General features: G+C 42.5%; 1 protein-coding gene across 2 annotated transcripts in view; it reads left to right on the top strand.

Annotated features, from left to right (window-relative positions):
• Window positions 1-13,186, top strand: part of ATP11A (ATPase phospholipid transporting 11A) — a gene marked incomplete at its 3' end in the record, with an annotated part of 139,726 nt that overhangs the window by 80,610 nt on the left and 45,930 nt on the right. For both annotated transcript variants that reach the window (XM_081085073.1, XM_081085072.1), the window contains exons 6-8: window positions 4,976-5,104; window positions 7,753-7,856; window positions 8,384-8,434. In XM_081085073.1, the coding sequence (XP_080941199.1) occupies window positions 4,976-5,104; window positions 7,753-7,856; window positions 8,384-8,434 (284 nt within the window). The remainder of the gene's footprint in view (window positions 1-4,975; window positions 5,105-7,752; window positions 7,857-8,383; window positions 8,435-13,186) is intronic.

Here is a 13,186-nt window from a genome sequence, read left to right as displayed (position 1 = left end):
CTGTCAGTAGCCCCAACAGGGTTATTTGAAGTTTATGAGATTACTAGAGGCCCGATAAGAGTAGGCCTTCCTTCCCCCGGCTGCTGGCACCGGCTTCCCTCCTCCGGCTACCGGCAGGCATCCAGGACCCAGGCTGGCTTCCCTTTGGCCCCAGCTTCGTCAGGAAGGACATTCGGAATGACGTCTAGAAGACATCCAGTCTAATTAGCATATTACCCTTTTATTATTATAGATACCAGTGATTTTCAACCTTTTTCAATTACTAAAATTCTGTGGCACACCAAAAATATATTTTTTGCTGATCTGACAAAAAAATATAGGTATAATTTTGATTCATTCTCACCAGGTGGCTATTGTTGTGTTGGCTGTTGTCATTTTTTATTTGACAACCTGAGGGAAGGTAGGTCAGTGCCCCTGACTAAATAAAACAGGTGTTGCATGTTTTCAAAATTCTTGCGGCTCACCAGTTGAAAATCACTGGGTCATACTAACCAGTTAAGACAAGGAAAGCTTTAAATACTTTTAGAAAATCTGATTTAGAGCATCTCAAAGTTCATGTGACTATGATCTTCACTAGTTAGAAATCATAGAAATTGAGTCTGAAACCTCACTGAAAGTTTCATTTTAATATTTTCTCCAATGAATTGTTAATGTAACATGTAATTTTTTATCTTTAAATGTGTGTTTGAATGAAGTTTGGATTGCATTTAAACTTACATCTGTTTAGAGCACCTGTATGTGTACAAACGGTAAGTACTAGTACAATTTTTACAGTTTGTCCTGGAGTCTTGTTTAGCTGTGAACCTGAGGGTGTAGCCCAGCCGTCCTCCTGTCACTTCTCCTGTCCTTGTCGCCCCGCCCAGGCCTCTCCTCCACCCTCCTTCCCTCCTTGCCTGACAGCTCCACTGGCTCTCTGGGTTGCTTTCCTGGCCAGAAGTCGTGGTGGGGTTCTCAGGAAGTTGCAGAAAAGGATCGTTGCCAGCTTTCATGCAAAGTGACAGGAAAGTGGGCCTCTACTTACAGGCATAGCCCTGAAGCGGGACAGCCCAGTCAGCTTGGGGGTCGTGGTGTTTGGAAAAGGGCCGAGTCCAGGATACAAGAACACATCAGGAGGCCTGTTCACATGTCATTGGCATGGGGTCCACCTTTGTTATGTGTATTATACCCACTATTGTATGTATTTTTTAAAATATGTTTTTATGGATTTGAGAGAGAGAGAGAGAGAGAGAGAGAGAGAGAGAGGAAGGAAGAGGGAGAGAGAGAAAGAAACATTGATGTGAGAGAGAAACATCAATCAGCTTTCTTCTGTACACACCCTGACCAAGGTCAGACCCACAACCTGGGCATGTGCCCTGACTGGGAATGGAACTAGCAACCTTTTGGTACGTGGGACAACACTCAGTCGAGCCACACTGGCCAGGGCTGTATTTTCTTTGCCTTATAAATTTTACTGTCCATGTGTTTTAGTAATTCTGAATTCAGTTAGTCTCTATTGATGATGTTTTTCTAGTGGTCATGGGGTCAGAGAGGTGAGGGTGTGGGAGCAGGGCCTCATAGCCATGGGAACAGTGTTAACAGGTTCCTTTAGACCCCAAGCCCTGAATGCAATTTCCATGAACGACTCTATTTCCCTTGCAAAGTCTTCTGAACTTTTTTCTATTAAACTATTTTTCAATTACAATTAATATACAATATTAGTTTCAGGTGCATGACATTCATATAGCTTGCAGATTGATCACCCCAATAAGCCTATACAATATTATTGACTGACTACTAGAGGCCCGGTGCACAAAATTCGTGCATGGGTAGGGTCCCTGGGCCTGGCCAGCAATCAGGGCCGATCGGGGCCTCCCTTCCCCGGCTACCAGCTGCCAGCCAGGGCCTTTCTTCATTCTGCGCCACCCCCTGGTGGTCAGTGCACATCATAGTGAGCGATAGAACTCCCAGTCGAACTCCCTTGGGGACACTTTGCATATTAGACATATATATATGTATTCCCTATGGTTTACTTTAGATCCCTGTGACGATTTTTATAACTGACAATTTGTTATAAACATCTCTTTAATAAACATCTCTTTCTTTAAAAACATACCTAAGCCATGTCCACCAGCAGAAAATTGAATTTTTAGTGCCTTGATCTCCTGTGAGAAATGTCTGCTCTGTATCCAGCCTGTGCAAACCAGAGGATTCTCAGTCGACTGTGAGACTAGGAAGAACAGTCAGGCATCCTTTGTGACTCTAGGCATCATCTTTCATTGGCCATAATGGCTCAGGCCCTCAGAGGCTGCACCAGGCTATTAGAAAAGGAACCTTTAATTTGTCCATCTCTATAATTTCAAGAATGTCATTACATAAATGGAATCGCACAGTCAGAAACCTTTTGGGACTGGCTTTTTTCACTCAGCCTCATTCCCTTGATTTCACCCTTGTTGTTTGTATCGGTAGCTCCTTCCTTTTATTGATGAGACCATGGTGTGGGTTAGACCAGAGTTTGCTTGCATTCAACAATTGAAGGACATGTACTAGTACATCTTTTCCAGTTTGGGGCTATTATGAATAAAGCTGCTATGAATACTTGTATGCAGGTTTTGGTATGAATAAAATTTCCATTTCTCTGGCATAACAGCTCAAGAGTTGAATTGTTGGGTCACAGAGCAAATCCATTTTTAGTTTTAAGAGGAATTGCCAAACAATTTCCCAGAGTGCTGGGCAATTTTCCATTCCTATTAGCAATGTGTGAGAGATCCAGTTTCTCCACATTGTCACCAGCATTTGGTGTTGGCACTATTTTTCAGTTTAGTCATTCTGATATCTCAATGAGGTTTAAATTTGCATCTCCCTACTGGCTAACCATGTTGAATATCTTCCCATGTGCTTATTTGCCATCTGTGTATCCTCTTCTGTGGGAAAAAAGCAACAACAATTCTTTATGTCTTTTACTTATTTTCTAGTTTTTACTGATGAATTTTGAAACTTTATATATTCTAAATATTAGTCCTTTGTCAGAAATCCCTTAATGGGGCATTCAAAAAGCAAAGTTTGAAAATTTTGATGAAGGCCCCAACCGGTTTGGCTCAGTGGATAGAGCGTCAGCCTGCGTACTGAAAGGTCTCAGGTTCGATTCCGGTCAAGGGCATGTACCTTGGTTGCGGGCACATCCTCAGTAGGGGGTGTGCAGGAGGCAGCTGATCGATGTTTCTCTCTCATCGATGTTTCTAACTCTCTATCCCTCTCCCTTCCTCTCTGTAAAAAATCAATAAAATATATCAAAAAAATAAAAATAAAATTTTGATGAAGTCCAATTTATTGATTTTTTTTTCCCTTTTATGGATCATGCTTTTAGTGTCAAGATTAAGAGCTCTGGCCCGGTTGGTTGCTCAGCAGTTGAGTGTCAACCCAAGAACCAAGAGGTTGTTGGTTCAATTCCCAATCAGGGCACATGACTGGGTTGCCTGCTCCATCCCTAGTGCAGGGCATGCAGGAGGCAACTGATAGATAATATTTCTTTCTCACCAATGTTTCTATCTCTCTATCCCTCTCCCTTCCTGTCTTTCTAAAAATCAATAAAAATATATTAATTAAAAACGATTAAGAGTTCTTTGCCTAACTTGGAGCCCACAGATGTTCTGCACTTTTTTTCTAACAGTTTTATGTTTTACATTTAAATTCATGCTCCATTTGGAATTAATTTTCACATAAAATGTGAGGTTAAGGGCAAAGTTTCCTTTTTTTTTTTTGCCTATCATTGCCCAATTGTTCTACTATCATTTGACGGAAAGGCTGTTCCTTCTCCATTGAATTGTTTTTGTACTTTTGTCGAAGTTAGTCGGAAGCTATTTGTGTGGCTCAGTCTCACTGTGCTCTGTTCTGTTTCATTGCTCTTTGTGCCAGTCCTCTGCCAGTACCGGCACATCCTGGCTACTACGGCTGCATAGAAAGCTTCACATCGGCAGAATGACTCCCCCCCTTCATTCCTCTTGATCAGGATTGCTGTAGCTATTCTAGGCCTACACCTTTCCACATAACTTTTAGTGTAAGCCCATCTGTGTCTACGAAAATCTTTCTGGATTTTCTCCAGGGATTTCACTGAGCACCAAGGTCTGTTTGAGGAGTAACCCTCCAAGGTGAAGTTCTCAGACACTCAGTTGGGGCAGTAATGGAGTGTGACAGGGAACTGCACTTACAGTGCAGGCAGGAGCACGCCGATGTCCTGATTCTGGAAACACCGGCAGTGGCAGCAGGAACATCCAGGCGCTTGGAAGGATTTGAACCCTCTGGCTAGTCGCCCTGATTTTCATGGTCATTTGCCTTCCTGACACAAAGTCTGAAGTCACAATCAGAGAAAAGGGGCCTTTCTGGGAGGTCATTTAGATGTCTTGGTTGGTGATGACACAAAAACTGGGATGTTTCATCTTATTTAAAAATCCGTATGACAGACGTTCTGTGGCTCTTTTTTGCTCTGGTTTTTTTTAACTTGATTGTCACTTCTGCATTCTTCTTAGTCCCGCTTGAGTGATCTGGACAGTGTCTTGGTTCTGTTGTTCAGCCAGCGTTTAGAACTCTCCTACCTGGTTTATGGGACACGTGGTTTTAAGTCAGCGCCTTCCTCCAAGGATAATTCCCACTTGGACCCATTAATGAAACACTAGAACTCATCCTTTTGGGCTGAATCAAGGGTAATCCTGTTATGGATGTTTGTGTTTCCATTGCAAAATACTCAATCGTAATGCACTTTGATGCTTCTCAGATCTAAAATTGGTACATTGAAACCTCACCTGGTCTGTCCTCCGTTTGGGCAAAATGCCTGGGAAATGATCTTTCTCTAGAGTCACATTAGCATCCATATATCCTCCTGTAAACAAACACCATAATGGTATCTGTGAGTATCGACTGGTACATTAGGAATAAGGAAATATTGCTGCACAGTGGCAGGGTTCATTTGATGGCACTGTCTGTCTGTCTGTCTGTCCTGCAGGTCGGGGACATCGTCATGGTCAAGGAGGATGAGTCCTTCCCCTGTGACTTGATCTTCCTCTCCAGCAGCCGGGGAGACGGGACCTGCCACGTGACAACCACCAGCTTAGATGGAGAGTCGAGTCACAAAGTAACGTGCCTTTTGTTGGAGATCCTGTGCAGCGCCTCCCCTTCCTTCCCCAGCTGTGCTTCCGGGGCTAGAAACTACATCATGTTTGGAAATCCAGCTTTCAGTGGAAACCCAGGGACTTGTGCTGGCCAGATTGTTTTTTGACTTTTGTTTCTTTCTGTTTTCTACTTTTTTCTTTCCACCCTCGGTATTCATAACATCCAACCATTGAGTTAACAGCAATAACTTCATGTTATTTATGTAGTTGTGTCCTTTAGCAGAGGAACCAAAGGATGTAATGAATTGATTGCTGAAATTTTGAAAGTTTTCATTTCACCAGTCAGAATTAGTGTCTTTACTACCCTGGAATTATGTGAAAAGTCCCACACGAGTCTAGATTCTTGCCGCACTCACGGTTACTCCAATGAGTGTCTTTTTGTTAAAATATTTTAATAAATATCTGAGGTTATAATTAATTTCTTACATTCAGTATGGAATTCTGTACTGGTAGCTGATGCTACAAATTTTAATTACAATCACGAGAGAATAGAACATATCACTATTAATTTTAAGGTTTTCATTATTTAAAAAATCTGGAAGCTTCCAAGGAGTTTATAAGAGTGAGTATATCTCAACGGAATCAAGGCTTAGGTCACAAAATTGCAACTCTAACACGATACTTAAACAATACCTATGAATATAGGCAATTTCTAGGCTGAGAAAGAGAATTTTTTTTTTTTTTTTGCAAAACCGTAAAGAACATGCTAATCTTTATCGTTGTACAAAGCCCTGTGGGGTTTCTCGGCATTTACTTTCACATTTTCTACGTAGCACATCCCAACGGAGTTGACATTCTGGCACAAGCCTTTGTGAGCAACAGTGATTCTGGGAATGGAAATCCCTGGGGTTGGGTTTCAGGTGTTTATTATAACCTGCCACCGGTCTCTGGAGCGTGAGGAGTTTACGTACCGGTCCTTTCTGACAGGACACACCTCTAACTCTCCTCGTGTCTTCCTCTCTAATAACCAAGTGCTGGATGAACACACTGTAATAAATAAACAAGACAAGTGAGCCACCCACACCCTCACTGTGGGCAGTGGGCTGCCCGCTCCACCCCTCTCCCGGGAGGGATGTGGCTGCTCACAGAGGTCTCAGCATCGCCGTGAACAGATGCTGCAGGGCTCCAGGTGTATCACTCTTCTCAGGTAAAATTTCACAGCCGTCCGGAACTACTGATATTCGAGTCCACATTTTACTTTGACCTTTGGTGTGGTGTGCTCAGCATCTTGAATGCGTGCCCTCCGGCGTCATTTCTGTGCATTGGCTTTGGCTTGGGTGGCTGGCTAGATCTGAGCCCTTTGCTTAAGAGGAGATTGGGGAGTGGGACTCCTGCGCTGGTCACATTCATGACTCATGACGTGGCAGACACCTGGCCTCTCTGGAGTTTCCACATCCATAAAGCAGGGACAAACCTGTCTTCTAGGGGCGCCTGTGAGACATAACTAGAAATTTTCCCGAAGTGTTTGATACACAATAAATGCCCTGAAATGTTACAAATCCTGCTGCGGTTGCCGTGATCATATCTCCTGTTAGTTTTGACTTATTGAACATTTTGTGTGTCTAACACTTGATCATCAGAGAGACAGATAAGAGGAGACCAAGCGGTGTGTTCTCCTTCTCCAGGCCCTCATGCACAAGTGTTTCTTTCCTCTCTCCTCCCAAGGCGAGCCCACCTGTCTGTCCCTGCTTACTAATACCATCTGGCCCCATGGTCTCCAAAGGGGGTCCCAGCCCAGTAGCTTAGGCATCATGTAGGATCATGTTAGAAATGCAGGCCTCGGGCCCCACTCCAGACCCTTGGCATCAGAAAGCTGGGATGGGGCCTGAGAATTGCATTTCTAACATGATCCCTGGTGGGGTCCAGGAATCAGTGCCTTACAAGCCCTCTGTGGAGATTCTGATGAACATTCAGGTTCAAGGAGCCAAGTGAGTAGCTATGCAGAAAGCTTACATTCCCCCGTGTCAGGCGAGGGCAGTTCCTGATGCTGATGACAGTTCTCTGTAAACCAGGGGTGGGGAACGTCTCCCGCGGGCCACATGAGGCCCGTGAAATCATTTGGTCTGGCCCTGCCTAGGCAACCGCAGGCGGGGCTCGAAATGCAATAAATCTAGGAGCTTTTTTCATAGCAACATAAATTTATATTAAGTGAATGTTGTTATAAATATTCAAATGGCCCTTGGCAGAAAAGAGCTTCCCCACCCCTGCTATAATCAATAGGATGTTATATAAACAAAAAGGAATATTTTAGCTCTTAAATTTGTTTCCTAATTGGTAGTCACCACCATGACAGATAAATCGAGGTGTCTAATTTTGAAGAAGAATTCCCAGCACTGCTATTAGTTTTAAGTTGAGGAAACTGGGTAAGAATGGAAGAACTTTCTAGCACCTAATAGATATAAGAAAAACAGCAGTAATCTATAAATCTATAACTTTTAATGTTTTCAAACTCTTTATTATACTTCTCTCATATGCTAGCCAGGCGTTGTCATCAGTCTTATTTATATGCACAAAAAATTGGTCGTCAGTGCTGCCCTGGGATTGGAGGCATTGGCCGCCAGGCTTGTGTTGTTCATTTTGTTGTGAATTCACATTTCTTGTCAATCTGCAGACACATTATGCAGTTCAAGACACAAAGGGATTTCAAACAGAAGAAGAGATAGATGGCCTCCACGCTACCATTGAGTGCGAGCAGCCCCAGCCCGACCTCTACAGGTAAGATCTGTGCTCCCCACGAGTATCTCTTTATTGCCTAAATGCTGTTCTTGCTCTCCACCCCAAATAGTCTACTGGCCTGGGGGCTTGGAAAGAGAATGTCAATCACTGCTTTAAAGTTAAGATTGAGTTAAAAATAGATTACTTATATATTTTCAGAGTCCGACAACATTTAAATCTATAGCTACTTATGCAACAAACATTAGAAGTGGCTTAATGAAACTAAATTTGTTGCAGAAAAAATAATTTTTTTCTACTTTGAGGAAGTGATTTTAAGGAAAATCATTTAAGTCCTGGGTTAATAAGAACAGAAAGTAAACTAAGAAAGAGGGGGAAGGTAGAGTGGTTTAGCTACACACAGATGTGCTTTTGGGTAAAGAATCTCAGGTAGTGAGCGCACATCCCTCCTTTTGTAGAAACAGGAAGGCAGGTGTGTAAGCCAGGGCACTTTCAGTCTGCCTCTTCCTTGCAGGGTCCCCCACCCCCGTGTTGCTGCTGTGCCACTAACCTGACTTTTCTGTTGCCAGGTTTGTGGGCCGAATAAATGTTTACAATGATCAGAATGACCCCGTGGTGAGGTGAGGTGATGTGCTTCTCTTAAACAGATTTGGAGACTTTCTTCTCTTTACTTTTAAATTATAAGTGCATTTTTTTTTATTTTTTATTTTTTACTGATAAGAGTTCTTTAGTGTTGTTGTTCTATGGGGTTTTGAAAGTAGAATTAGGTGTTTCCAGAAGTCTAGGTTCTAGTGCAGGGGTGGGCAACCTTTCTGTGAGTGCGTGCCAAAACCAGCAAGATCTCTGACTCAGAATTCTTCTGCGGGCCAACCCTAATTTTTTGAGAACATGTTACGCCTACTTGATATCTCTTAAGGTGTACGTATGTGAAGAACCTTGAAGAAATAATAAAATTCATTCGAGCAACAAAAACACAGTATATGATGATGAAAAATGCATTTATTTTTTAATGTATACATGTACACTGATAGTCCGACAGAAAACTTTATGACTCTGTTTGATATTATCAGTGGGACTTTTGCTGCTGCATCACTGATGACAGAGATTTTACATCAGGTTATATTTTGTGACCTTCAGAGATATGCACGAACTACTACTTTCACCCATCAGGCTACTCCTATTATGAGACTTAACAAAATTCATCACTGAGAACAAAGATTCACAAGCGTATGTGGATGAAAACATGGAGAGTAACGCTGTTGCAAAGTTTTTTAAATAGAAAAAATTTTCTGGAATGGCATTCCAAGTCCTCAATAGTTCATTTTCGACACTATTGAAATTGCTCTTCCCCTCTCGTCAATCCATGTCTATGGTCTTTAAGATAACTTATTATATAAAATTATTTATCTAAGATGCACCTACACTGAATTTACGTGAAAAATAAAAAAGTCATATTAAGAAAAAAATTGTAAATGGAAGATTATAAGAGAGGGTTTCGCGTGCCAGCAAAAGTTACTGGCGTGCCATGTTTGGCATGCGTGCCAGGGGTTGCCCACCCCTGTTCTAGTGTTTTCAGATTTCTCTTGGGTATACAGTTATATGTGTGAACAAATGAACGACGCTCATGGGAAATGTTCTCTCACAAGACTCTGCTGAAGGTCTCACAGCCCGGAAGGGTCAGGAGCCCATCTAACAGTCCCCAGGCAGAGGAGAGAGTGCTGTTTCCCCCATTAGAAATTCCTTTCCAGCCCTAGCCAGTTTGGCTCAGAGCTGCGGCTGCAGACCAAGGGTGGCTGTTTGATTTGGTCAAGGGCATGTACTGCAGTTGCAAGCTCCTCCCCAGCCTGGGCGTTGGTCAGGGCTCCTGCTGGAGACAACCAGTCATTGTGTTTCTCTCACATCAATGTTTCTCTTTCCCTCTCTCTTCCACTCTCTCTAAAAATCAATGGAAAAATATCCTCGGGTGAGGATTTAAGAAAATAATAAAAATTAAAAAAAAAAAAGAAATTCCTTTTCAGCCCAGCCAACATGGCTCAGTGGTTGACTGTCGACCTATGAACCAGGAGGTCACAGCTCGATCCCCAATGTGGAACATGCAGGGGGCAGCCAATCAATGATTCTCTCTCATCATTGATGTTTCTATCTCTCTTTCCCCCTCTCCTCTCTGAAATCAATTTTTAAAAAAAGAAATTACTTTTCAGAATTTATAGACAAGTATATCGTCAATTGTGAAGTTGAAAGATTTCTGGCTTGGAAGCCCTTTTATTGGAATGTATGAATCTACCCATAATCATTACTGGGGTATGGTTTTGGCTCTGGATTTCATCTAGACTTAAGGCAGTGGTTCTCAACCTTCCTAATGCCGTGACCCTTCAATACAGTTCCTCATGTGGTGACCCCCAACCATAAAATTATTTTCGTTGCTACTTCATAACTGTAATTTTGCTACTGTTATGAATCATAATGTAAATATCTGATATTTTCATTGTTACAAATGTATTTTCATTGTTACAAATTGAACATAATTAAAGCATAGTGAGTAATCACAAAAACAATATGTAATTATATATGTGTTTTCCGATGGTCTTAGGCGACCCCTGTGAAAGGGTCGTTCGATCCCAAAGGGGTCGTGACCCACAGGTTGAGAACCGCTGACTTAAGGGGATGTGCCTCACAAGGGCCTGTCTCAGGCTCACATCCACCTGTTGGCCGGGCATTGCTGAGGCCAGTGTAGGTCACAGGTGGGTGTGCTCACCGCCTGTGGTCAGGACCAGTGTGATGTTAACATCCAGCCCACATCTCTCTGGGTCTGTATTGTGTCTGCTTCCTCAGGCCTGTGGATGTTTTATCTGGACATTGTTTCAGGATCCTGGCAGTTCATTGGTGCTAAGGTATTCGAGATCTACAGTTTAGGAAATTGACTTTAAGTGGGTTTAGGAGTTGACCTTTTTTATAAATCTCACCTGTTAGAGAAATTATTCCCCCACCCCACCCCCGGATTTAAGCAGTCTCCAAGTTGCCAATATCCTGATAGTACTTCGTGTATTTTTTTTATTTTATTGATTTTTTTTACAGAGAGGAAGGAAGAGGAATAGAGAGTTAGAAACATCGATGAGAGAGAAACATTGATCAGCTGCCTCCTGCACACTCCCCACTGGGGCTGTGCCCGCAACCAAGGTACATGCCCTTGACCAGAATCAAACCTGGGACCCTTCAGTCCTTAGGCCGACGCTCTATCCGCTGAGCCAAACCGGTCAGGGCACTTTGTGTATTTTTGTTTAAAAAGTTGCTCATGAGCAGAAATAAACTCAATGGGAAACTGCCACAAAATAATAAGTTACTGAAATATAATTCGTTGGTGCTTATCTCCTTATAAGCTCCTGAAACTATTTGTTTAAAGGAAACAGTTTATGCACGTCTTAGCATGTTTTCACCATTATTTATCAGCTGGTTAGTTTGTAGCTTTCAGAATTTTTTTAAAAATATATTTTTATTGACCTCAGAGAGGAATGGAGAAGGAGAGAGAGAGAGAGAAAAACATCGATGATGAGTGAGAATCATTGATTGGCTGCCTCCTGCAACTCCCACACTGGGGATTGAACCCGCAACCCAGGCATGTGACCCCGACCGGAATCGAATCTTGGACCCCTCAGTCCACAGGCAGACGCTCTTCCCACTGAGCCAAACTGGCTAGGGCAGTTTTCAGAATTGATGGAGGCATTGCCACGGTCTTTCCTAAATAGATACGAGTGTACAGCTAATTCCTAGTTAGTTTGAAAAAATGACCTGTATTTCTGTGTCTTGTGAGAATTAGTGTTTGAACAAGTAATAGATTACTATTTATTCATATTGCTGATGTGATGAATCCGACAAAGTAAACACTGCAGGCTTTTCATGCTTTCTGTTAAGACGAAGTTTAATGTTGAGCATCTTGGGAAGATAATTACTAATCCATTTTGTATTTTGATAGCAATTCTAGTTTAGCTTTTTATGCATTATACTATTCAGCAGACTTTTAATATTTGGATACTTAAAGATGTTTATAAGTTTGTGGTGTGGACAGTTATGAATTATATATCTAAATTCTTAATCCACTCAGGGTAATATTTCTTCATCCTCCTGTCCAAACTGGAAGCAAAGTACTTTTTAAAATAAATTATTTTTAGACTTCCCAGAGCCACTTTTTAAAGGGGCCATTTGTTTTCATGAGCATGCTCCACGTGAATTATTGTTAGTGTAGCTCACAGAGGTCGACAGTGCTTCTAACACAGCCAGACCGCAGCAAGTACATGGCCCTGGAGGCTCTCAAGGTGGCTGCCAGGCTGAGGGGCGAGTGTCTGAGACCCTTGGGCAGCCCTGGGCAGACACGTCAGGTCAAGTGTGTCCCAGCCAACTCTTCCCTCTCAGCAGCCCCCTCTTTCTCGTCTTCAGCTGGACACAGTCCTGAGCTGTATCACCTAAATACACTGCACACATTTGAGGTGTATAGCATTCACTAGGTTCTCAACATTCCATGCTTAAAGGAAATTAAAGACACTGATGGAGTAAAAAGCAAACTTCAGCAAATGCTTTCAACTCTTTCCCTTCCAAAGAAAATGATGAGAATGCTGACAATAGCAAACTGTGCAAAGTTGAATTCTGCTTCATGCTTCCCTTTTCCTCTTTGGAAATGAGAAGAAATGATTACTCCATCAACAAGGGGAGCTGCTCGAATGTGAACCCCCGGGAGGCAGAGATGCTGTCTTTCGCTCCCTGTTGAGTGTTGAGTGTAGGGCAGTGCTTGTTCTTAATGCGCGCTTTTTAAGTTCCTTGGTTGTTGCCCGTTTCTCCCCAAAGTAGCAAATGCATGGATTGTTCCAGATTTACAGCCACCTGCATGTAGAGGGCTTTGTGGACTTGACAGCCAGTGTTCATAAAGGCACGCAGAGTATCCCAGCCTTCGCCTTTATTTATTTTTTTAATATATTTTTATTGTTGATAGTATTACAGATATATCCCATCCCCCCCCCCCCTTTACCCCTCTCCTCCTAGTCCTTACCACCCCCGCCCCCCAGGTCTTCACTACCCTATTGCTCATATCCATGGGCTATGCCTATAAATATATAAGTTCTTTGGTTTATCTCTTCTCGTCCCCCCAGCCCTACATCGAGGTAGGCCAGTCTGTTCCATGCCTCCATGCTTCAGGTCTTATTTTGTCGGTCAGTTCATTGTGTTCATTAGATTCCACAAATAAGTGAGATCATGTGATATTTATCTTTCTCAGATTGGCTTATTTACTTGGCATAATATTTTCCAGATCCATCCATGCTGTCCCAAAGGCTAAGAGATCCCTCTTTTTCACTGCTGCATAGTATTCCATAATGTAAATGTCC

The sequence above is a fragment of the Myotis nattereri genome (genome assembly GCF_964212035.1).
Source record: "Myotis nattereri genome assembly, chromosome: 2".
Lineage (NCBI taxonomy): Eukaryota > Metazoa > Chordata > Mammalia > Chiroptera > Vespertilionidae > Myotis > Myotis nattereri.
Note: the sequence above shows the minus strand (reverse complement) of the source record. Positions and strands in the feature narration are given on the sequence as shown.